Here is a 23481-nt window from a genome sequence, read left to right on the forward strand (position 1 = left end):
GAGCACCACACTTCTTTTTGGCTCGTCTGTTACTGTGTAACACAAAATGTTCAGTAAAATGTATATCTCCTCACTCTGTTTGTATTTTTTATCTGCCACTCAGGAGAAAGTTTTTTACAAATATTTTAAATATCGGACATTCATGATAAATACTACTGGTGCTAGGAATCAGATTTTCTCTGACTAGTTGGTTATTATGTAATCTATTTTGTGCCTCAGCTCGATCAAATGCACATATACCTTATCCTAAAAAACACTTTTTGTGTGCTAACACTTGTCGCTTCAAGGGGGCGCTGCGCAGGCTGTCACTTCAATGTTCTTATTACTGTGGACGTAACTAATGTATGAATGAAGTCAAATGGATTATACACATCAAAGAAATACTGCTTAGCGTTTTGCTGCAAATACATGCATTATTTATTTAGGGAGTATTTGTTTGTAAAGTAAAATAAAAAAAGTATTTGAAACAAAATCCAGCGTAAAACAGCTCCTATGACTCCCTGAATCAGGTGCTACCACAAGCCAAAAAAAGCTATTCGCTGCACCACAATCAGTCCTTGTGCACAATGAAAGGCAGGGAACGATTGAGCTTGGCTCGATCTGTATATAAAACTGAATAAAAGTAACAAACATAAGATATGCCTCAATAGCTTTATATGCAATAAATATGGCTTGATATAGCCTTGCACATATTTAGAAATGAAGCTATAATTGAACTACCCAGGATAATGTGCTGCAAGGCTAAACACTTATAAAGGTCCCAAGGCGAGATCTATTGGCTATGCCAATGCTTGTTGTCATTTGGTGCAATTCTGTTCAACAGTTTTGGAGTTATTACATAAAGAAGATTTAAATATATCTAAGGATGCAGATCCACTTGCGGAGGATCCGCGGATCCATGCGCCAACAGTAATGCCACGATTGGCTGGCCGCAACCTGAGAAAAAAGTTGTGGTCACCATTTTGTCAATCGGGACACAGTTCCCAAGTGGTTAGGGGGGGGGGGGGGGAATAACGTGTAAATAGAATATAAGGGGTCAGGATATAGGTATTCAGACCCAATGGGACTGATGGAGGGGTCTGTGAGGGACCGCTCATGGGCATAAAAATTGTCCAAACATTTTTGGGAAAAGCGCAAAGATCTACTGTGGCTCTCAGAGCGAATCCCCCCATGTGAATCCACAACGGATCTGCGGATCCAGATCACAATTGGAAAAATAACAAGCATTTGCAATGCAATAGGTCTCGCATTAAGAAAGTTTGAGCTATTGGTCTTGTAAATGACAAATTTTTTATTTATGTGTTGGTTTTGAAAATAGCGAAATTAATAGCTTTGTCATTTACAATGCCAATACTTTTAACTTTTGCAAATGTGACACCTATACCATTTGTAATGCAACATGTTTTGTATTTAAGTGACTTAGATGTATTGATATTACGCATAACAATGGATTTTAATTTCTTTCAATAATTAATTTTTAAATAAAAGTTATTGTAATTTATAATGGCAATAGCTTAAACTTTTGTAAATAATTTTTGTGAAGATTATGTTCAGTGTATTTTATTGTGACGAAAATCCAAGAACAGAAGTGAAATATTAACATCTTTTTGTGACATTTGTAATAAAGCTTGAAACATTGAGAGAACATATTTGAACCAGTTGTTGTTGAATGGTTGCACAGATTGATACTGTAGTGGCGCTGAGTGATGTTGTGGTGGCGACGAGGGATGCTGTGGCATTCAGTGATGCTGTGGTAGCGCATAGTGATGTTGTGGTGACCCTGAGTGATGCTGTGGTGGTGCGATAGTTAGCTACAGAGAGGGCGAAAGATGGATAGAGTGAGGGCGATAGATAGATAGAGGGTGATAGATAGATGTGTGTGTGTGTGGTTGTGTGTGCGGTTGTGTGTGTGGTTGTGTGTGGTATGTGTGGTGTTGTATGTGTGGTGTTGTATGTGTGGTGTTGTATGTGTGGTGTTGTATGTGTTTGTTGTGTGTGGGTGTGTGTGTGGTTGTGCGTTTGGTTGTGTGTGTGGTTGTGTGTGTGGTTGTGTGTGTGGTTGTGTGTGTGGTTGTGTGTGTGGTTGTGTGTGGGTGGTTGTGTGGGTGGTTGGGTGTGTGGTTGGGTGTGTGGTTGGGTGTGTGGTTGGGTGTGTGGTTGGGTGTGTGGTTGGGTGTGTGGTTGGGTGTGTGGTTGGGTGTGTGGTGGTTGTATGTGATTGTGTGTGTGTGTGAGATTGTATGTGTGGTGTGTGTGTGTGGTTGTGTGTGATTGTATGTGTGTGTGCGTGCTTGTATGTATGTGTGTGTGCAGCTAGAGAAGGATGTATGTGGAAGAGAGCAGCAGATCAGCACAGCAGAAGAGAACAGGGAGTTAAAGAAGGAGGCGGGTGGAAGAGAGCAGCAGATCAGCACAGGAGAAGAGAACAGGAAGTTAGAGAAAGAGGCGGTGAATGGGAACAGCAGATCAGCACGGGAGAAGAGAACATGGAGTTAGAGAAGGAGGCGGGTGAAAGAGAAGAGCAGATCATCACAGGAGAACAGAAGGAAACAGAGAGTTAAAGAAGGAGGTGGGGTGGATGAGAGCAGATCAGCACAGGAGAAGAGAACAGGGAGTTAGAGAAGGAGTTGGGTGGAAGAGAGCAGCAGATCAGCACAGCAGAAGAGAACAGGTAATTAAAGGAGGAGGTGGGTTGGAAGAGAGCAGCAGAACAGCACGGGAGAAGAGAACAGGGAGGCAGAGAAGGAGGCAGGTTGAAGAGAGCAGCAGATCAGCTCTGGAGAAGAGAAGTGAACAGGGAGTTTGAGAAGGAGGTGGGTGGAAGAGAGCAGCATAACAGCACAGCAGAAGAGAACATGGAGTTAAAGAAGGAGGCGGGTGGAAGAGAGCAGCAGATCAGCACAGGAGAAGAGAACAGGGAGTTAGAGAAAGAGGCGGTGGAAGAGAACAGCAGATTAGCGCAGGAGAAGAAAACAGGGAGTTAAAGAAGGAGGCGGGGTGGAAGAGAGCAGCAGATCAGCACAGGCGAAGAGAACAGGGAGTTAGAGAAGGAGGCAGGGTGGAAGAGAGCAGCAGAGGGCATGAGGGTGGTAGAGTGAGGGTGGTATAGTGAGGGTGGTAGAGTGAGGGCGGTAGAGTGGTAGAGTGAGGGCGGTAGAGTGGTAGAGAGGGCGGTAGAGTGGTACAGTGAGGGCGGTAGAGTGGTAGAGTGAGGGTGGTAGAGTGAGGGCGGTAGAGTGGTAGAGTGAGGGCAGTAGAGTGAGGGCGTGAGGGCGGTAGAGTGGTAGAGTGAGGGTGGTAGAGTGTGGGTGGTAGAGTGAGGGCGGTAGAGTGGTAGAGTGAGGGCGGTATAATGAGGGCAGAGTGAGGGCGGTAGAGTGGTAGAGAGGGCGGTAGAGAGGGCGGTAGAGTGAGGGCGGTAGAGTGGTAGAGTGAGGGCGGTAGAGTGAGGGTGGTAGAGTAAGGTCAGTAGAGTGGTAGAGGGAGGGCAGTAGAGTGAGGGCGGTAGAGGGGTAGAGTGAGGGCGGTAGAGGGGTAGAGTGAGGGCGGTAGAGTGAGGTCAGTAGAGTGGTAGAGTGAGGGCGGTAGAGTGAGGGCGGTAGAGTGGGGGCAGTAGAGTGGAGGCGGTAGAGTGAGGGCAGTAGAGTGGTAGAGTGAGGGCGCTAGAGTGAGGGCAGTAGAGTGGTAGAGTGAGGGCAGTAGAGTGGTAGAGTGAGGGCGGTAGAGTGGTAGAGTGAGGGCGGTAGAGTAGTAGAGGGAGGGCGGTAGAGTAGTAGAGGGAGGGTGGTAGAGTAGTAGAGTGAGGGCGGTAGAGTGAGGGCAGTAGATTGGTAGATTCAGCGGTGTTGGTAGGGGTACGTGTCAGACAGTGCTTTATGAGTTGAATGTGCGCTGAGATTGTTTCCTGAGGTGAGAAAGCTGGTATGTGTAAAGCAGTGTCCCCAGAGGTGGTAATGGGGCACGTGCGAAGCAAAGCTTCCAGAGTGACATTTGTGATTAAGTTGTCCCCTTCTTCACATTACATAGTGCTTTGCTTACATTTTTGTCTCTTGTGGTACAGGAAGAATTCATGAAAAGAAATCGTGAATTGGAGCACCTCCATCGTAGCAAAATGTCAAAAATAAAACTCAGGAGATTAACAACATCCACGAAACTAACAGAGTCCTGAGAGGTTGGAGAAGTTTTTGAAAAGAAATGAAATGTGAATAAACAAGGGAGGGTCAGTAGTGTGTTGACGAGGGAGAAGAGAAGTTGGGGCAGAGCGTTGAGTAGGGCTAGCAGCAGTGCGAGGAGGAAGGGGAGCAGTAGCACATGGAGGAAAGGGGAAAAGCATTGCCACTAGGTGTTGGAGAGCAACAAAGGAGACAGTGGGGAGAACAATGGTTAGTCGGCGGGTGAGGGAGCAACGGAGGTGCTTGAGAATGACCAGCTGCACGAAGAGGAAGAAAGTATTCGCAGAAATTTATAAACCGTAACATGCTCCTTGGAAAATGCATTTACAGTGAAGAAATTTGTGAACGTGTTTGGGTTAAGTTTTAAGTGAATTTTACGTTACCCTACGGTGAAGTTACTGACCTTGTAGAATAGAAGAGAGCCAGACTGCAGAAAGAAATAAAACAAACAAGTGGGGGGGCTGCTGGTGGAGCACTCATGGAGTGCTTAAACCACAAAAAAAAGTGCTTGGCGCGGCGCAGCCTGCAGTGGCCCGGAGAGGACAAGTAGTTCACGCAATCTGAACAAATACAATATTAAATGTACAAAAGCAGCATGTGTCAGTGTTCATACAGCGTGCTCGGCTGGCTACTGCATGCAAATGAGATATGCGTCACTGTTTCCCTTATCAGATCAAGAACATCGCCGAAAGAAAAAACAAGAAAGGCCAGAGCTGCACAAAAAAGCGAGTCTAACAGAGGGCAGAAAAACGGGAAAAAACGAGTCTAATAGGGGCAGAAAGGCACAAAAAACGAGCCTAACAGGGGCAGAAAAAACGCGGCCGTGAAATGAAAGTAAATAAACGCGGCCGCGAAATGAAAGCCTTTGATGCAGCAGTGGGCGGAGCGGATCCCTTTGAAGTGAAGCTGCTGGCGGCACCACGCTGGGGAAGCAACAGATGGCTGGCTTTGATGTGGTGATGCGAGGCAGGCAGGCAGGCGGATAGAAGCGCGTGCACGGGACACATGAACTTCTGGAAATCCGCATTTTTGAGAGCTTAGTTTAGCTCTTAGTTTAGCACCAATAGTCTCGTCCTATTCATTCCTTGCGGAATGGAATAGGACGAGACCTAAAAACTACACCCACTACCACGCCCACCCAACCACTCACACCCCCACTTACACATCCATTCAGCCACTTAGTCAGAGATCCAAAATACCACTCACACACCCAAGCAGAGCCACAGAAAACCACTCACACACCCACTCAGACCCACAGAAGCACTCACACACCCATGCATCCACTCACAGAGCCACAAAGCCACTCACACATGCACTGACACATCCACCACAGACTCACACACCCACTTACACACAACTACTCACACACCCAGGTTACAGGGATGCTATAGATAGGAAACAGCATTAAAAAATTGTTAAAATTCACTGAACAAAATCAAAGGCTACAGTGACATTATAGTTAGGAAATAGCATTAAAAACCATAGAAATTCACTACAAAAAAACAAAGGTTACCGGGATGTTACAGTTAAGAAATAGAATAAGAAAAATAACTAGGATATTCACAAAAAAACAAAGGTTACAGGAACGTTATACTTAGGTTCATATTTTACACACACAAAACTATAGGAAGTCAGCAGTTATAGTTATCTCACGTAAATATAACTTGTGCCCTAGGGTAACTATAACTCGCACCCTCACCATGCACTGCTAGTTACCCCATATATTACATTACTCATGACATTTTCTAGAACATCACTGATATCACTGCAACATTTGCCGTGAAATTATTGATGAGAAAACTGTGCATGGCAGGGACGTGAGTTATAGTTACCTTAGGGCACGAGCTATAGTTACTTGAGATTACAATTACTGCTGAATTTCTATGGTTGTGTGTGGTGTGCAAAAGCTGAACCTAACTAGAATGTCCCTGTAACCTTTGTTTTTTTAGTGAATACACACACACATATATGTATATACACACACAAATACATACTCACACACACGTGTAGAGGATACATAACAGATAGTCATGAACCATGTATTGCCAGGGAGGGATTCTGGTGAACAGTGACATCATGAACTACGAGTTCAAATATCCCCAAGATGTCAATACACAAACCTTATACATTTTGCAATGTTTTATGAATCATCTATTCAAGAAAGGTAAACAAACCTAAATATTTTAATTTCACCCAGTGCTCATTGTTGGCTCCACTTTGAAGATATGTGTCAACGATCTCACCAAACTACAGGCAGAATGAGTTTTTTTTAAGTACTTGAGGGATGATTTCTGTCTTCTAAATTTCCACCTTGTAAACCATATAAATTAAGTTATGCTCTGTTGTGTTGCTGCATACAACCAAACGGTATAATCCAGTAGTTGGCTTTTTATTAGTTCCAATGAAGATTTCTCTGTTTGAAAAAGAAACACCCTTTTACAACCAAGTGTCCCAAAATAAACATGATAGGAAAAACGTATAACTGGTAACATGGTCAGGGTAAGAGGAATTATGTGATTCTGTAGCTTTAGTTTTTGCAGCATAATTTTCAGATTTCAACAAAGAAAAGTTGTTTCTAGCTTAAAATGTATCAACATAATACTGTCAGAGAATGTGCTGCATATTTACCTTATTTCTTCATAATTTTGAAAACCCTGATTCATTGGTCTTCCATTACTGCATTATCCTAGTGGCCTGGAAAATATCAAAGCTCTGCAGGGTGGTTTGGGAGCTGTCAGTATGATGATGATGAGGATGATGAACCCCATATCATACAGGGACCTGTGAAATATTCTTCACATTTCATGTGTTCCTGTGAAATATATTTTAACATTCACTTCTTTTTGTGCAATGAAAGCACCCAAACGTATTATAGACCGTAAAATCACAGGAAAAAACAAAGCTCAAGTACAGTTATGTTTGCGAATTGAAAACAAAGAAGTGCTGAAATTCGCAAATTAAGATTAACTCTGCAAATGTATAACTCACAAAACAGCAATTCAAACCATAACTCCCACACCAAAAGCCAAGCTCATGACCTCACCCAAGATGTCAGAATCGCAATTACAAATGTTGTACATTATGTTACAGATGAGATTACATAACACATTGCTCATAACAGTATGTGTTGCTACTACATTGTGCTTTTAGGTGTTGGTACTTGTTGGTTTAACTATTGTGAGGTCATAAGCATTGGAAACGGTTTATGAGTGCAGTGCCAACCCCAAATCGGAGGTACTTAAAAAAATGTTACAAAAATAAAAAGTTAAGAAAAATATTTGAAAAGCACTAAATAAATAAACGTTTGTTAAAACATATTTCTTTTCCTTCATTGTGTTCCGGGATTCAACACACAATGACACAATTAGGAAGTTTAGGAACAAGTAATATCCACTGAATCAGTCTGCCACACTTTAAAATATCAATGAACATTTAATTAAGAAAAACTTTATTGTTCTTTGTATTAACTTTTTAAAACGTCATTGTCACTGGAAATAAACTCACTTCAAACACACACAAAGTGTGGGTGGCTTACTCAAGAATTAAGGGGATACCTTTTGCTCCATTTAATTGAAAATCCTGAGTTTCAAAGTGGTCTGTTTAAATTGTGTGCTCAGCAAGCACAAATTTGCTTTGGGAATGCCATGTTACTCGCGATTTCTTGTTACGGCCATGGCAAGACGTTGTGTTCAACAGAATACCAGAGGCTCTGCCACAGTGGAAAAAAAGACTGGAAACCTAACAACGCACAGGGAGACATAATTTAAATTCATATATCCTCAATGTAAACTCACTGTGGAAGTCCTCCTGCTGCTAGTGAACAGTTAGGGAAAGGCCTGCTCTGAGCTTTGGAGTAAATTCATGTTGATGCTATCTGATCACCAGTGAGAAGAGAGGACATGGTCGAGCAAGCCCTGTAATGGGCTGTGTAGGCACGGTCTTCACGGAGTTAACTGATGGTCATAAGGGGAGAAGGCCTCAGATGCAAGGAAATGCGTATCCAGGTGTGTCACGTGTACATTGCACCATGCAGGTTCTCTAGACGGTGCTCGCGCTGCTGCCTCCGTACCTGTAAGTCATCAAGAAGCTGAAGTCATTGAAAAGGCGGAGTAGGTCTGTTATTTCTAGTCAACCAAGCCAACCCAGATTTCTGCCCTCACTGCTCAGCAGTCAGTACCCTCTCTGAACCGGTCCTCTTCATCTCGCTCTTCGGCAGTTCCAGCTCTCCAAACGCTTTCCCTCTCATAAGTTCACACTCTCACCTCAGCATTTCCTGCTCCGTCTTATTTTCTACTGCTCCTTTCAGTAATCAGTGAACTCCTGGTATTGCCCACTATGTTCTTCTCCATGGCACTTCCTGCTCTCCCTTATCTTACAAGTTCTGTCTTCTCAATCCTCTCCTCTCAGTAGCTCCTACGTGCCCCTACTTACCTCATCTCTTTTTTCCACAGCAGTTCTTATTAAGCCTTTTGTCTACTCTTTCTTTTTGGCAGCCCTTTTCTCCATGATGTCCTCTCAGTCTTCTCAATAATTTCTACTGCTTTGCTCTTTTCTTCAATGGCTCCTGTCCCATTCTCTAGCTCTTCAGAGCAGGTTATGCCTCTGCTTTCTTTCCCTACTCTCTCTCTCGACAATTGCTGCTTTGATGCAGTTTAGTTCATCCTTCGCTTCCCTTCCTGCCTTCTCCCAGTCTCTATTAAGCTCTTTTCTGCCTAAACCCTTAATCTTACTTCAGTATTTCTCCACTACCCTTGTTTAAGACAAATACATGCGCTGGTGGCGAGGGTTCCTAAATTACCTTATCCTTCTTGTACTCCTCATATTCTTCATTGTCTGTTAATAGTTCATGCCGGCACAGGGGGCAGGAGTTAGTCTGCAACGAGAACAAACTGTAAGACATAATTGGAGATCAACACCCCTTGCAAAAGCATTTGCCTTAACATCTTCTTACAACGAACCCAGCGCCATAACTGCGATCAGATGGACTGCTTGATGTTTAACTTAAGGGACTGTCAGAGGCCTGGCCTCTAAAAACAATCCGTGAGTGTAGGGGTCTGTGGTGTGGGTTTCTGAAGTACCAGTCAGGGATGTGGTCAGGACCCTGTGGAATGGTACAGCCCTGTGTCATGCGATGTCAACTGAGCCTGCAGTATTGGACAAGGGGGTGCAGTACGAGATTTCTACATGCAATATTGGCAGGGACGTGCAGTATAAGGCCACAATGTGTTGGTTGTAGGGCGTGAGCATATTCCGGCGTGAGAGTGGAGTCTAAAGTAAGAGGCCCTGGGGTGAGACTGGGTCCTGCGGTATTGGGCTTTGGGGCAGTAGATGTGTGGTTGAGGCCTGTGATGAGGTTAGGCACTGGGATAGTTGGGGTTGCTGGAAAGCCCTAGGGTAGGAGGTGTTCATGGAGCCAGTGTATGAGTCCTGGAACCTAGGGAGCAAGCCGCTCTTGGGTTGTGGTATGTCATACGGGCAGTAGTGTTGGGTACTGCAGTGTGTATGGGACCCTGAACTTGTGGCATAGGGCAGTGGGGGGGTTGTATGGTTGTTTGGATTTGGGATGGTTATGGGATCCGTGGTTTGGAACCATAGGGCACTGGGTTCTGGGGTACAGTCATGCCATGATGCGAGAGTGGTCCTGGGGTGTGAAAGGGGTCTCTGGTATGTGGCCATGGGTTCTCATGGCGAGTGCATACAGAGGCTCGTATTGGATATAGCGGGTCAAAGCAAGACGCATTTTATTGCGTAGAGTTGGAGAGCCTGCATGTGTGAGGAACGCCTTCATTTCACAAGATGAACACCCCTACGGCGTTTCTGCAGAAGGCATGGCATATGCTGCATTTGGCGGGATCAGTGCTCCTTCCCTTCTGGTCTTAAACATGTGCTGACACTAAGCGTAGGCTACAGTGAAGCTCCTACCTTTCCCAGCCAAGGCAGGATACAGGCAGAATGGAAGTGATGTTCACAAGGCATCTTTTTAACGGTCTCCTCTTCCTCAAACTCCAGCAGACAGACGGGACACTTCAGGCCTTTATCTGTTATGTTGAAGAAAGACACGCCAAAGCAGTAAATAGAAAAGCACAGATCTCACCAGGCACAATATCTCCACAAGGCACTCATCGTTCAATCTAGAAAATGCATGTGACTAAAAAATGTGATTCATGGCAGAAAACCATAGAACAGACAAACTAAAGGAACAGAACAGCTATTTATGGTTGGATGCCGGTTTCAAAGTATTACATGGGCATTAGGCGATTACATGTGTTCCATATTTGTTCAATAGGTCCAATATTACAAGTCCAAAACAAGACCCATGTACTCTTCTCTATAGTCCTGCAAATCTCAAAGGCAGTCTGCACAGTAAACACTTACATTGAGTCACTGGTAGCCACTACGATATGGGATGCCTACATTCTTTCTGGCTTAGTTCAACAATTTTGCGTGGAAAGGCGGGGGTCCTCAAATGTCTTCAACAAAAAGGGCGCTCATCAGAGGGAGAACCAGATGATCATCTGCTTATCAAAGGATCCTGGGTCACCCTAGACCCACCTTTAAACTCACATAAAGAAAGCTTAGGAGTGCAGCTAGGCCTCAATACACCTAGGCACTACTGTAGGAAAGGACCAAGTGAGAAGGGTGTAATTAGCACAATACATTTCACACCTTGATCATGTCAAAGTGAGGTCTAAATGACACCAGCATGGCCCACTGCTGAAAAGGAATACCTGCTTATGAGTGAGGGCTAACAGATGGCAGAAGCAAATCTTTCTCTTCTGCTCAGGAAAAGAAGCCCCTTGCTGGAGTGGTGGATTGCAGAGATTAGGCCCTCTAGTCTCTGCGGGAAAAGGAACATCTTTCTGAAGTGATGAGTCACTGATAAGCTAAATGGAGCTCTCTGGTCACTGCACCACAATGGTACTGACTCTTGGGCAACAGGTCAGGAATGGCAGTCTTGTGGTTTTCTATTTACTGTGAAGGGTTGCAATGGTGGGGTTCTGGTCACTGCAAGAAAGTGGGTCCCTATTTCGAGCACGTCAGATAGCACTTTTGGGGATCTGCAGGAAGGGATCCCTTCTCTATAGGTCACAGATGTCAGGGTTGGGCTTTCTATCGACTCCATGATAGGAACCCATGGTTAAGAGAGATGGGTTGCAGAGAGCACAGATGGGTCCCTCGAAGATTTGGTCATAAAAGAATGCAGCGCTCACGGATATTCATGTTTTGTGCATAGCAGCATGAATCGGAGGAAGAGATTGGAATCCTTTACCTGCCTGTGCCGGGGTTATGGCCACTGTAGGAAGACTCTCGACTATTTCTTTGGCCGCAGGAGGTGGCAACCTGTGATCCCAGTCCACAAAATCCATTGGACCATCCTCAAAATCCATTCCATTGAAGAGCGATCTGAAAAAGGAAAACCACTGGTTTAGAAGGGCTATTGCGAGAGAGGAAGGAGAAGTGGTAAATAGTTAAAATACATCTTTGTGCATGTTGGTTTCCATAACCAACGGCTGCAGCACAGGATAGATATTCACAACAAAATTCACACTGCCACCTACCCTGTTGGGAAGCAAAGAAAGAGTGGTCTGTGTCTCAGGCTGAGACTGCAATGATATGCCCCTGCCCCATCTCTTTCCCTCACTCCTACATAGTTTCCTCTTACCAAAACTCTATGCCCATGTGTGGGGCATAGCTCTACTCCAAGTCCTTGCTATGTAGCCGTCCTGTGTAGGAAAGTGCCACTTTTTTACAAGGTCAAACCCAATTTTTGCCTGGTATTTGATGCATTTTTGACAAAAGTGCACTGGGTTCCTGCTATTCAGGCCCACAGTGTCAGATAGCTTTCCATTAAACTGTACAAATGTTTCCCTAAGTGGCAATACCTTTAGCACCCCCTGTTAGTCCCTAGTAATTAGTACCCCTGGTACCTAGGGCAGGGAGACTAAAGAGGGTCCCCCAATAGCTGCAACATGTATTGTGACACCCTGAGGGACCCCTCATCACACTCAGATTTCAGAGAAAAGTGAAGAAAGGACATGGCACCTCCCTCCCTCTTATGGCAGGTCCGACTCAATTGCCAAGGCCAGGTTGCATTCTCAAACTGGCCCTGCATATTAATAAGACCAGAATGATTCCAGTGGTGGGTATATTAATGCATGAACCCAGAGGGCACGTTAGAGGTGCCCCCTGAAAAACTAATGACCTCTAGTGTACTGACTGACTGGTGTAGACCAGCCTGCCACCACTTACAGGTTTCTGACCCCTGCAGGTGAGAGCGCACGCTCTCTGAGGGCAGAAAAAATGCCTGCTCTGGCCTGGGGTATTGTCACCTTCAGCAAGCAAGATGGCGAAGTAATCAGCATATCAAGGCAGGAGGTTCCAAAGTCCTCTGCCACCTTTGATATGCGGCCTCGGCTTCCCCCAGGCTTGGGAAAAGGCACCACCTTCCTGGACGCTTATTTGGCACCAGAACAGGTGGGAAAATTAGCTAGTTAGGAGGCTTGTTCCCTATCAGGCTAGTACCACCCCTAAAGTGAGCTACCTGATGTGAACACCAAAACGAGAATTCCACCATCTTGGTTTTTGGTCGAATTAGGCTTACTGGGTCACGGTTATTCCCACTTCCCACCAGAAGTGATCATATAGAGGGTGTAGTTGCCTTAAAGATAAGCAGCCCATTGGCTACTACCGGTCACTCCCCGTAACACCCCTAAATGGAGTATTTAAGGGCACACCTGATGCCAGGAACTTCGTTTGACAGATTCAGAAGAAGAGCCACGAGAAAAAGCGAACTGAAGACTGCTGTGGACTTTTGGCGCCACACCCTGCCTGCCTGTGCCAGTCTTGGCAATCTTGACTAAGTGACTCATCCTGCAGCTGTGCATTTGCCAAGAGCCCTGGTAGTCTGCCAGTCATTTGCAAATGGACAGCAATCTCCTTTGGAGTAGAGGTGCTACTCCCCTGCAGTCTGAAGGCACCGATGAAGTCTGGTTTACTGTGTTGCAGCTCCCCGGCTAGCCCGATACAGCAGCCACCCAGTAAGATGTACCTGTGCTCCTGAAGGTTAGATCTGTCTCGCCACCGAGTGGGAGGACACCAGGACCGCTTGAAGCAGCACAGCACCAATACCCAAGGTACCAGGCCCCTTGGAGCACCCAAGGCCTGTTTAAGTCCAGTCGTGATTCTAACAGCACAGAGACCAAACAGCCAACCAGTGACGTCAGCGATCCACTTCCGCAGTGACCCAGCTGTCCTGATTTCTGCACCCTCAACCGGAGAGACCAACAACTGCGAAGGCCTTTTATACACATAGCCCAGCCTACCTATTCACTCTGCACCCAAGCGCCCGCCCCAGGTTCCCGAGAACGGGCTGTAGCCCCTTGCTCCTAAGACCCTTGCTACCTGAGCCGCCTGTTGAGAGCTCCCAGACCTGTCCCCAAGTTCACTTCTGCATCCTGTTTTTAGGCCCCCCTCTTTTTTTCCACCGGCATAGTGCACACAGCTACAAACCGACCAGCACTTCTGCACCCGGACGCCCCAGGGCAGGTAATGAGTAAATGCTGGTGGTATTTTGGACCATGGCCCCCTACAACCCTAAGTCCGGAAAGAGACCCCCAGAAACCGACTGTAAATAACTGTATGCAAAATATGTCATTTTTTCCCCATAGAAAAGCACGGTGCGTAAAGACGTATTCAAGTGAATATTTTACTTACTTGTGAAATTCAATATTTTAAAAAGTACTTACTTGACAACGAAGTTCTTGGTATCAAAATGTATATAACAATACAACTTATTTTTCCAAATTGGTTTTGATTTATTCTTGTGTGTGTCTCATTTATTGCCTGCGAGTACAACAAATGCTTATCACTAGCCTTTGATAAGCCTAAACTGCTTGCCTACACCATTACAAAAGAGAACATATAGGGCCAGATGTAGGAGCCCTAATACTGGTTGGTAACGGCCGAATTCGGCCGTTATCGACCGGTATTTGGGTTTTCAGATGTAGGGGCCATTATTTTACCGAATCGGTAATTTTACCGATTCGGTAACTCCAAATGTAGGTGACACTCCTGAGAGTGCCACAGGCCCTTAAGAGTCGGTATTTTACCACACAATCCTATTGTGTGGTAAAATACCGAATCCAGGTGTGCATGCACATCTGTGCATGCACACTGTGCAATGTGACACACAGACATGCCCTTAGGGCATGTATGTGTGCCACATGTCACACATGCCTTTACTTGGGGTGCTAGAGGGTGTCAAAGTGACACCCCTGCACCCTTGCAACATTCGGTATTTACCGATTCGGTAAATACCGAATCGGTATTTCCCATTGATTCCTATGGGCTTCAGAGCCCATAGGAATCAATGGTAAATACCGATTCGGTATTTACCGAATCGGTAAATACCGAATGTTACCGATTCAGTAATTCAAATTTAAAAATTACCTACATCTCCCTCCTTCATATTTACCGATTCATAAATACCGAATCGGTAACATTCGGTATTTATGAGTCGGTAAATTGAAGTTACCTACATCTGGCCCTAAGTGGTATAATTTTTGCCTCCGTGAAACCAATAAGGGTTGCCTGGACTCTGCACAATGTACCTCGTTTTGGTACAAGCTATACAGAGCCAGATTTCTACATACTGCACTTATCTTTGTTTCTCCAATGACCTGAGCCCATGCTCAGTGGATAAATCCGGAGAATAACCGATCTCAAAGTTGGTGCTGTAAGCAGCGCTTAATATGTAAAAGAATGAGTGCCTGCACCCAAACCTCTGCTCAGAAGACCGAGGCCTGTACAATTAAATATCGGCATAAAGAATACAAAAGATGCGTACCTTTAAAACCACCTGATTACTTTTAATCCAAAACCAGGCCCTCTTTGCCCCTTTCCCGGAGCCTTCTACGGTCCTACTTTCCCACTTTGCAACATGTTTTCGGTCTTTTAGCTTTGTGTGTTTTTCCCTCTCTCGGTCCCAGGAAATGTCCAATTAGGAAAAATAAGTGCTGATCTCCAAACATGAGTGGTGGTGGCCCCGCTGGCTCATATTCAGCACTGGCTGTGTCAACTCTGCACCCCCTAGTCTAACCAGTGCATGGACCCACCTGGCTAGCTCCAGCAGGGCATTTCGTCGATACTGCTCCTGTGGGTCGGTTGGCTCACAGTTATGCTCGTCAAAGTATGACGCCATGGTGATCAATGCTGCAAACAAAAAAGAGCAGTGAGATCAATGACACATTAGCATTCAGGACCTACATTTCTTACTTTATGAAATATACATGCAGTGTGCAATGTATCCACTCATTATCTTTTTTTTTTAAATATAATCTTTAAAAAGGGTCACACAAAAAAGCGACATTTAATGAGATCAATATCACAGAAATCTTGCTCCATCTCATTGAAGGCCTCCCTCAGGAGATCATCTCCTTACCTGAAAAATTAAAAACAGTAAAAATCGTATCCCTTTTCGACCACAAGCTCCTCGTTTTTTTTTCTTCAACCAACTGCTTGTGGAACAACTGCAAGTTACAAACTGCAAAATAAGCAAACTAAATGTAAGTGGTAACATATGCACGGTATTTATATTATTCTGGTGGTGGTGGGTATTAGCTTATTAGTGCAGTTTCTGCTAACAGTTCCAATGGCTGAGAATACGTTCCCAAATGTTCCCTCTAACTGTTCGGAAAAGAAGTCTGTTTGCCCGGATTAAAAGCTGCCAGACCCTCTTCTCTGCACATCAACTGCAATTGCTTCAGTGATCACTTACACCTCAGGTGTGCGGTCACCTAAGCGGTAGACGACAACTACAGTAATCACAGGTTCCACTGAGTAGGAATAACTGACCATTACACTTCTCTACTTAATTTATTAAAGAGGTGTTTCTCTACTTCTTGCATTTAGAAACTATTCCAAGGCTGTCAGCATATGGACACATTTGTGTTTGAGGTTGGAGATATGGCAATACACTGTGAGAAGGTGAATTAAAACCAACCTCTGTATCCAGCTGTGAAGTGGTGGATAGTGATAAGGACAGGCATAGTGCCTGGAAGAAACACTCTGCTTCAGGAGAAGGGAAAAAGGCTCCTCCACGCTAACTATTATTACCACAGTATCAAGATGCTTGACTTTCATAAGAACAGACAATGCAATTGATGCATATCATCATTGCTCTATAGCTTACTCCATCCTCTTAAATCCAAGGTGAGACTTAGGCTACTAATAGGCCAATCACATCTTGTTCTGGCTCCAGAATAACACTGATTCTGAGACGGTGATCCTAAAATAACATTTTGATGCAGTAGTCAACTGTAAGTGTGCTCTCAACTCCATGATCCCTTGTTAATTTGATAATATTTTGTTTGATTATTTGATATACTCAAGAGCAAGTGAAAAACAACCAATACAAATATTGATTTATGAACATTTTCTCCGAACTCCTATACTGTGATAGCCAGAGAACGCAGAATGGTGCATGACTAGATACGGGCTGTGGCTTTTTTCTTCCGGTCCAGGACATGTAGGATAGTGAGGGTTTAGCATTAAAGATTCCTTTTGAAGTAACTTTTTACTAATCTTAAATCACAAAGCATCGATTGCAACTAGCAAATGTATTTAAATTAGTTTATATTCTGCTATCTTATTGTGAATAAATGATGGTACCTATGGAAAAAGGAGGAAACGCCAGCTGATGTACCTTTTCCCCAAATTGTAACAGTGAGTTCAATTAAACCAGTAGAATAGTGCAAAGTGGATTGGAAGGCAACGATGGTTGAGGCAAAGCTAGTTAGTAGCATGTCCAGCAGAGTCAAAAAAGCCAACTCCTACACTAGAAGTGATATTATTGGACATTTTGAAAATGACCTAGAATTCCTATACATATATATATATATATATATATATATAATATGCAATGTTCCTGGTCACCAGTCAACGGTGAGGGAGATCAGGTGTAGACCTCAGAATCGCCTCCACATACTCGCAGGAATCAGGACACAATAAGCAATTTTGTCAATGAAGAGCAGAGTGAAAATGTAATCACAAATAATACAAAGACTAATGTCAATCCATGACGCGTTTCGCTCCACGAAGGAGCTTGGTCACAATATATATAAGTCCAATGTTTTAAATAAAGTATCGGTATTTTGTTTTAACTGACTCCAGGTTTTCCAAAAATCAGACAGTGGACACAACAGATTAGTTTTGACATCTTGTTTCCCTTCCTATCAAGTGCGCCCCCAAAATGTTATATGTAAACCCAGCTGACCTCTCAAGCAGTATTTGACATTCAAGCAAGATGACACCATAAGGTCAAAATGGATGCTCACAGTTCCCACCCTTCATATTCTGAGGGATCAGAGAAGTCATCTTTGCCTGTTCATGTCAGCTTTTTGTTTGCTCCTGGGAGGCATTTCACACCTTTTCAAACGTTGATCAGTGACTGGAATAAGTTTGAGAGACAATGAAATTAGCATCTAGAAATTTTAGTCAGGGAAAGGAAACCTTCTAAACATTACTTTTCCTTAATATTTTTTTTTAAATCTGACTTCACCATTGAACTGGATTTTTAATAACTATTCAGATACTTCTTCAATTATTTTTCTAGTTGTTCCTATTCCAGATATACAGTATTAGGATTGTAAGTTCTACTCTTGTGTTCTACATTGGACAGATAGGCCTGCCACAGTGAAAAATAGCATTCAGGTGCTAGTCACCTTAAGGACGCTAACACACATTTCTAAATATTCTACTTTAAAATACTGTGACCCTGCCTTGTGGGCCACAAAGGCCTACATGGGGTGACTAATTAATATTTAAAAGCAAGGTTTTGACCTGTCAAAAGGTTTATTTTGATAGGTCAAATTGCTATTTTCACACACCTCTACAGCCAGGCTACTATGGTAGGCCTGAAGCGATGTTTGCACTGACACTGTAGTGGATGGTACAATAGGTGCTCCACTACACCAGAAACATTTAACTTGCAGGCCCTGGGTACATTCTGAACCATATACTATGCATTTTTAGTTAGGTTAAATATACCAATTCGACCATGTTTAAAGGTGGAGTACACAATGATTCCCAAACAAGGGCAATAGATGCAAAGGAAGATGAAAATAGACTCAGTCAGTACTATATTTACAGCTGTCCAACCGGACAGGGATAGTTTTTAATTTGTAAAGTTAACACAGAAAAAATAAAGTGGGACACAAGCCTGCATCCTACTAAGTGTGTACCGATTGTCCAATGGGACAAGTCATTGGTGTGGTAGAGAACCGCATCTGCGGTTTCAATGCAAAATACCTTAAGCGAGTGTCTTGATGGACCGAGAGTGAGCGGCGCGCTGGAATCAGTGTGTCTTCACTTGTGGTACGTGGACGCGTTCCCTACCACACCACTGACTTGTCCCACTGGACCTTCGATCCCTCGAGACCCTTGCTTACGGTATTTAGCATTGAGACCGCAGACGCAGTTCCCTACCACATCAGTGACTTATCCCACTGGACCTCCGGCTAAATTTCGCCTCTCATTTACCTTAAAGGACATGCTGCTGCGGGCCCCTATTGGCATGTTGTTCTTATTTCTTTTCTTACGGCAATTTTATTCAGACATGTAACACTACGTCCTGATGATGATCCCACATATTTTCAAAAGGGATCGAAATGTACACAGTAAAAGCTTTTCTCATTGATATTACTCATGTGTAATGGTGTCTTAACACATCTATGCTTGTGATATTTGAATATATAACATACAAGCATTCGCTCTGCCCAGGGCTCGACAAATCGACGACCAGATGGCCGAACTTCCCTGGAAGTCCCGATGAGGTGCCATTCGCCTCCCAGATCCCAGCGAGGGCTCCAGGAGGTCGGGTACTTTCACGCTTTGGGTTCCCTCTGTCACCTCGCGTGCAGAGTTTACAAGAAAGGAGGGTAATTTCCCTCCGGATTACTAGGGACAGGGTACGCCCGGACACCCCTCCAAGGCTGGTGGTTCTCTGCCATGGGGACCAGATAGGCTATGCCTGGGTAACACCTCCCTAGGCCACCCTGGGCTTCCTTCCGCCAGGCCGACGGCATGTCAAATGGCCCAGGACGGGCTCCATGGCTCTTGGGCAGTCGTCCCCCCCGGGCGCCCGGGGCTCCATCCACCCCGACGGCATGGAAAAGTGCCCAGGACGGACTCCATGCGTCCCGGGCCTTCGTCCCCCGGGCGTCCGGGGCTCCATCCAGGCTGACGGCATGGCAGAGTGCCCGGGTCGGGCTCCATGGTTTTCAGGGTGGTCTTCCCCTGGGTGTCGGGGCGCTCCAGGCCGATGGCATGGAAAAGTGCCCAGGACGGGCTCCATGCGTCCCGGGCCTTCGTCCCCCGGGCGTCCGGGGCTCCATCCAGGCTGACGGCATGGCAGAGTGCCCGGGTCGGGCTCCATGGTTTTCAGGGTGGTCTCCCCCTGGGTGTCGGGGCGCTCCAGGCCGATGGCATGGAAAAGTGCCCAGGACGGGCTCCATGCGTCCCGGGCCTTCGTCCCCCGGGCGTCCGGGGCTCCAGCCAGGCTGACGGCATGGCAGAGTGCCCGGGTCGGGCTCCATGGCTCTTGGGCAGTCGTCCCCCCCGGGCGTCCGGGGCTCCATCCAGGCCGACGGCATGGCAGAGTGCCCGGGACGGGCTCCATGCGTCCCGGGCATTCGACCCCCTGGCTCTTGGGCAGTCGTCCCCCGGGCGTCCGGGGCTCCATCCAGGCTGACGGCATGGCAGAGTGCCCGGGACGGGCTCCATGCGTCCCGGGCATTCGTCCCCTGGGCTCTTGGGCAGTCGTCCCCCGGGCGTCCGGGGCTCCATCCAGGCTGACGGCATGGCAGAGTGCCCGGGTCGGGCTCCATGGGTCCCGGGCAGCCCTCCCCCGGGCCTCCCACCTCCAGGCCGACGGCATGTCAAAGTGCCCAGGACGGGCTCCATGAGTCCGGGACAGTCCTCCCCCGGGCGTCCGGGACACCCATCTCCAGGAGGCCAACGGCATTGGCAAAGTACCCAGGACGGGCTCCATGGGTCCCGGGCAGACCTCCCCCGGGCGTCGAGGGCACCCATCTCCATGAGGCCAACGGCATTGGCAAAGTACCCAGGACGGGCTCCATGGGTCCCGGGCAGACCTCCCCCGGGCATCCGGGGCACCCATCTCCATGAGGCCAACGGCATTGGCAAAGTACCCAGGACGGGCTCCATGGGTCCCGGGCAGACCTCCCCCGGGCATCCGGGGCACCCATCTCCATGAGGCCAACGGCATTGGCAAAGTACCCAGGACGGGCTCCATGGGTCCCGGGCAGACCTCCCCCGGGCGTCCGGGGCACCCATCTCCATGAGGCCAACGGCATTGGCAAAGTACCCGGGAAGGGCTCCATGGGTCCCGGGTAGACCTCCCCCGGGCGTCCGGGGCACCCATCTCCATGAGGCCAACGGCATTGGCCGAGTACCCGGGAAGGGCTCCATGGGTCCCGGGTAGACCTCCCCCGGGCGTCCAGGGCACCCATCTCCATGAGGCCAACGGCATTGGCAAAGTACCCAGGACGGGCTCCATGGGTCCCGGGCAGACCTCCCCCCGGGCGTCCGGGGCTCCCACCTCCAGGCCAACGGAATGTCAAAGTACCCAGGACGGGCTCCATGGGTCCCGGGCAGCTTCCCCCGGGCGTCCGGGGCACCCACCTCCAGGCCGACGGCATGTCAAAGTACCCAGGACGGGCTCCACGGGTCCCGGGCATTCCTCCCCCAGGTCGTCCAGGCCCTAGAGCTCCGGTGGTCCAACCTGCGCCTGAGGCCCAGCCGGGGTCCAAGAGCCCTGCCTTGCGTGGGCAGGCAGTCAGGAACCCTACAGCGAAGGCTTGGGATGGATGGGGAGCTGGGAGTCCTCTCGATCCCGGCCATCTGGTCGCCCGCAATGCTTTCCAATGGGGCGACCAGATGGCCGGGCTTCCCTTGAAGTCCCGATGAGGTGCCATTCGCCTCCCGGATCCCAGCGAGGGCTCCATGAGGTCGGGTTCTTTCACGCCTTGGGTCCCCTCTGTCACCTCGCGTGCACGGATTGCAAGAAAGGGGGGTAATTTCCCTCCGGATTACTAGGGGCAGGGTACGCCCGGACACCCCTCCAGGGCTGGTGGTTCTCTGCCCGGGGGACCAGATGAGATATGCCTGGGCAACACCTCCCCCGGGCGTCTGGGGGCTCCATTCTCCGGGCCAACGGCATAGCTCAATGCCCAGGACGGGCTCCACGTGTCCCGGACAGACCTCCCCTGGGCGTCCGGGGCACCCATCTCCAGGAGGCCAAAGGGATGGCAAAGTACCCGGGAAGGGCTCCATGGGTCCCAGGCAACCCTCCCCCGGGCGTCTGGGGCTCCCACCTCCAGGACGACGGCATGTCAAAGTGCCCAGGACGAGCTCCACGGGCCCCGGGCAGCCCTCCCCCCGGGCGTCCGGGGCACCCATCTCCATGAGGCCAACGGCATTGGCAAAGTACCCGGGAAGGGCTCCACGGGTCCCGGACAGGCCTCCCCCGGGCGTCTCGGGCACCCTCCTCCAGGCCGACGGCATGTCAAAGTGTCCAGGACGGGCTCCATGGGTCCCGGGCAGCCCGCTCCCGGGCGTCCGGGGCTCCCACCTCCAGGCCGACGGCATGTCAAAGTGCCCAGGACGGGATCCACGGGTACCGGGCAGTCCTCCCCGGGCGTCCGGGGCTCCGATCTCCAGGCCAACGGCATGGCTCAATGCCCAGGACGGGCTCCATGGGTCCCGCGCAGGCCTCCCCCGGGCGTCCGGGGCAACCATCTCCATGAGGCCAACGGCATTGGCAAAGTACCTGGGAAGGGCTCCACGGGTCCCGGGCAGGCCTCCCCCGGGCGTCCAGGGCACCCACCTCCAGGCCGACGGCATGTAAAAGTGCCCAGGACGGGCTCCATGGGTCCCGGGCAGCCCGCCCCCGGGCATCTGGGGCACCCATCTCCAGGAGGCCAACGGCGTTGCAAAGTACCCGGGAAGGGCTCCACGGGTACCGGGCAGTCCTCCCCCCGGGCGTCCGGGGGCTCCCTTCTCCAGGCCAACGGCATGGTTCAATGCCCAGGACGGGCTCCATGTGTCCCGGACAGACCTCCCCCGGGCGTCCGGGGCACCCATCTCCAGGCCAACAGCATGGCTCAATGCCCAGGACGGGCTCCATGGGTCCGGGGAGGCGTCCCAGGCGCCTCCGGGCTTGGGAGCCCCGGCTGGGTCCAGGGGCCCGGCCGGGCCCCGGGTCAGGTGCTCCGGCCCTGGTCCCTGTCTCCCAGCCTACCGCACTGCCAAGGGCCTAGGAAGGGGTTCCGTTGTGCCCGGGGAGCCTCCCCTTGCTTGTCTGGGTTCAGGAGCTCTGTCCGGGGCCCCTATGGGCCCGGGGGAGGGCGGCCTCCCCACCCCGGGCTCTGTCCTTGGTCCTGCTGCGTGGCAGGGTGCCCGGGACGGGGTCCGGAGGGACCGGGGAGGCGTCCCATGCACCTCCGGGCTTGGGAGCCCAGGCTGCGACCAGGGGCCCGACCGGGCCCCGGGTCGGGTGCTCCGGCCCTGGTCCCTGTCTCCCAGCCTGCCGCACTGCCAAGGGCCCGGGAAGGGGTTCCGATGTGCCCGGGGAGCCTCCCCTTGCTTGGCTGTGTTCAGGAGCAGTGGCTAGGGCCCCTGAGGGCCCGGGGAGGGCGGCCTCCCCACCCCGGGCTCTGTCCTTGGTCCTGCTGCGTTGCAGGGTGCCCGGGACGGGGTCCGGAGGGACCAGGGAGGCGTCCCATGCACCTCCGGGCTTGGGAGCCCCGGCTGGGTCCAGGGGCCCGGCCGGGCCCCGGGTGGGGTGCTCCGGCCCCGGGCCCTGTCCCCCGGCCTGCCGCACTGCCAAAGTCCCGGGACGGGGTTCCGTGGTGCCCGGGGAGCCTCCCCGTGCTTGGCTGGGTTCAGGAGCCCCACCCGGGGCCCCTGAGGCCTCCCCACCCCGGGCTCCGTCCTGGGTCCTGCCGCGTGGCAGGGTGCCGGGGACGGGGTCCGGCGGGCCCGGGGAGGCTTCCCCTGCGCCTCCGGGCCTGGGAGGGAAACATCCTTTACAACGAAACTTTTTCCACGCAATACCTTTACAACGCAGGTATTACAACGCAAGTCGTTACAACGACTTGCGCTGGGGGGCGCTGTAGGATAGGGAATAGTTTAATTTACTATCCAAAATCTTCCCTACTATCCACGGGGACTGGAGTTGGAATAGTAAATTAAACTATTCCACTATCCAGCGCCCCCCAACGCAAGTCGT

The 23481-nt window shown here is 49.0% G+C and overlaps 1 protein-coding gene across 4 annotated transcripts in view; it reads right to left on the reverse strand.

Moving 5' to 3' along the window:
• Window positions 1-6545: 6545 nt before the first annotated feature.
• RNF181 (ring finger protein 181) overlaps window positions 6546-23481 on the reverse strand; it is a 51115-nt gene continuing 34179 nt past the window's right edge. For 2 of the 4 annotated variants that reach the window (XM_078666880.1, XM_078666881.1), the window contains exons 2-7: window positions 15613-15714; window positions 15287-15383; window positions 11443-11576; window positions 10095-10210; window positions 8971-9045; window positions 6546-8241 (exon numbers count right to left, since the gene is read on the reverse strand). In XM_078666880.1, coding sequence (XP_078523006.1) covers window positions 8182-8241; window positions 8971-9045; window positions 10095-10210; window positions 11443-11576; window positions 15287-15372 — 471 coding nt within the window. In that variant the 5' untranslated portion in view covers window positions 15373-15383; window positions 15613-15714 and the 3' untranslated portion in view covers window positions 6546-8181. The remainder of the gene's footprint in view (window positions 8242-8970; window positions 9046-10094; window positions 10211-11442; window positions 11577-15286; window positions 15384-15612; window positions 15715-23481) is intronic. The other 2 variants (XM_078666882.1, XM_078666879.1) reach the window with 1 other exon arrangement.

The sequence above is a fragment of the Lissotriton helveticus genome, chromosome 11 (assembly GCF_964261635.1).
Source record: "Lissotriton helveticus chromosome 11, aLisHel1.1, whole genome shotgun sequence".
NCBI classification, from domain to species: domain Eukaryota; kingdom Metazoa; phylum Chordata; class Amphibia; order Caudata; family Salamandridae; genus Lissotriton; species Lissotriton helveticus.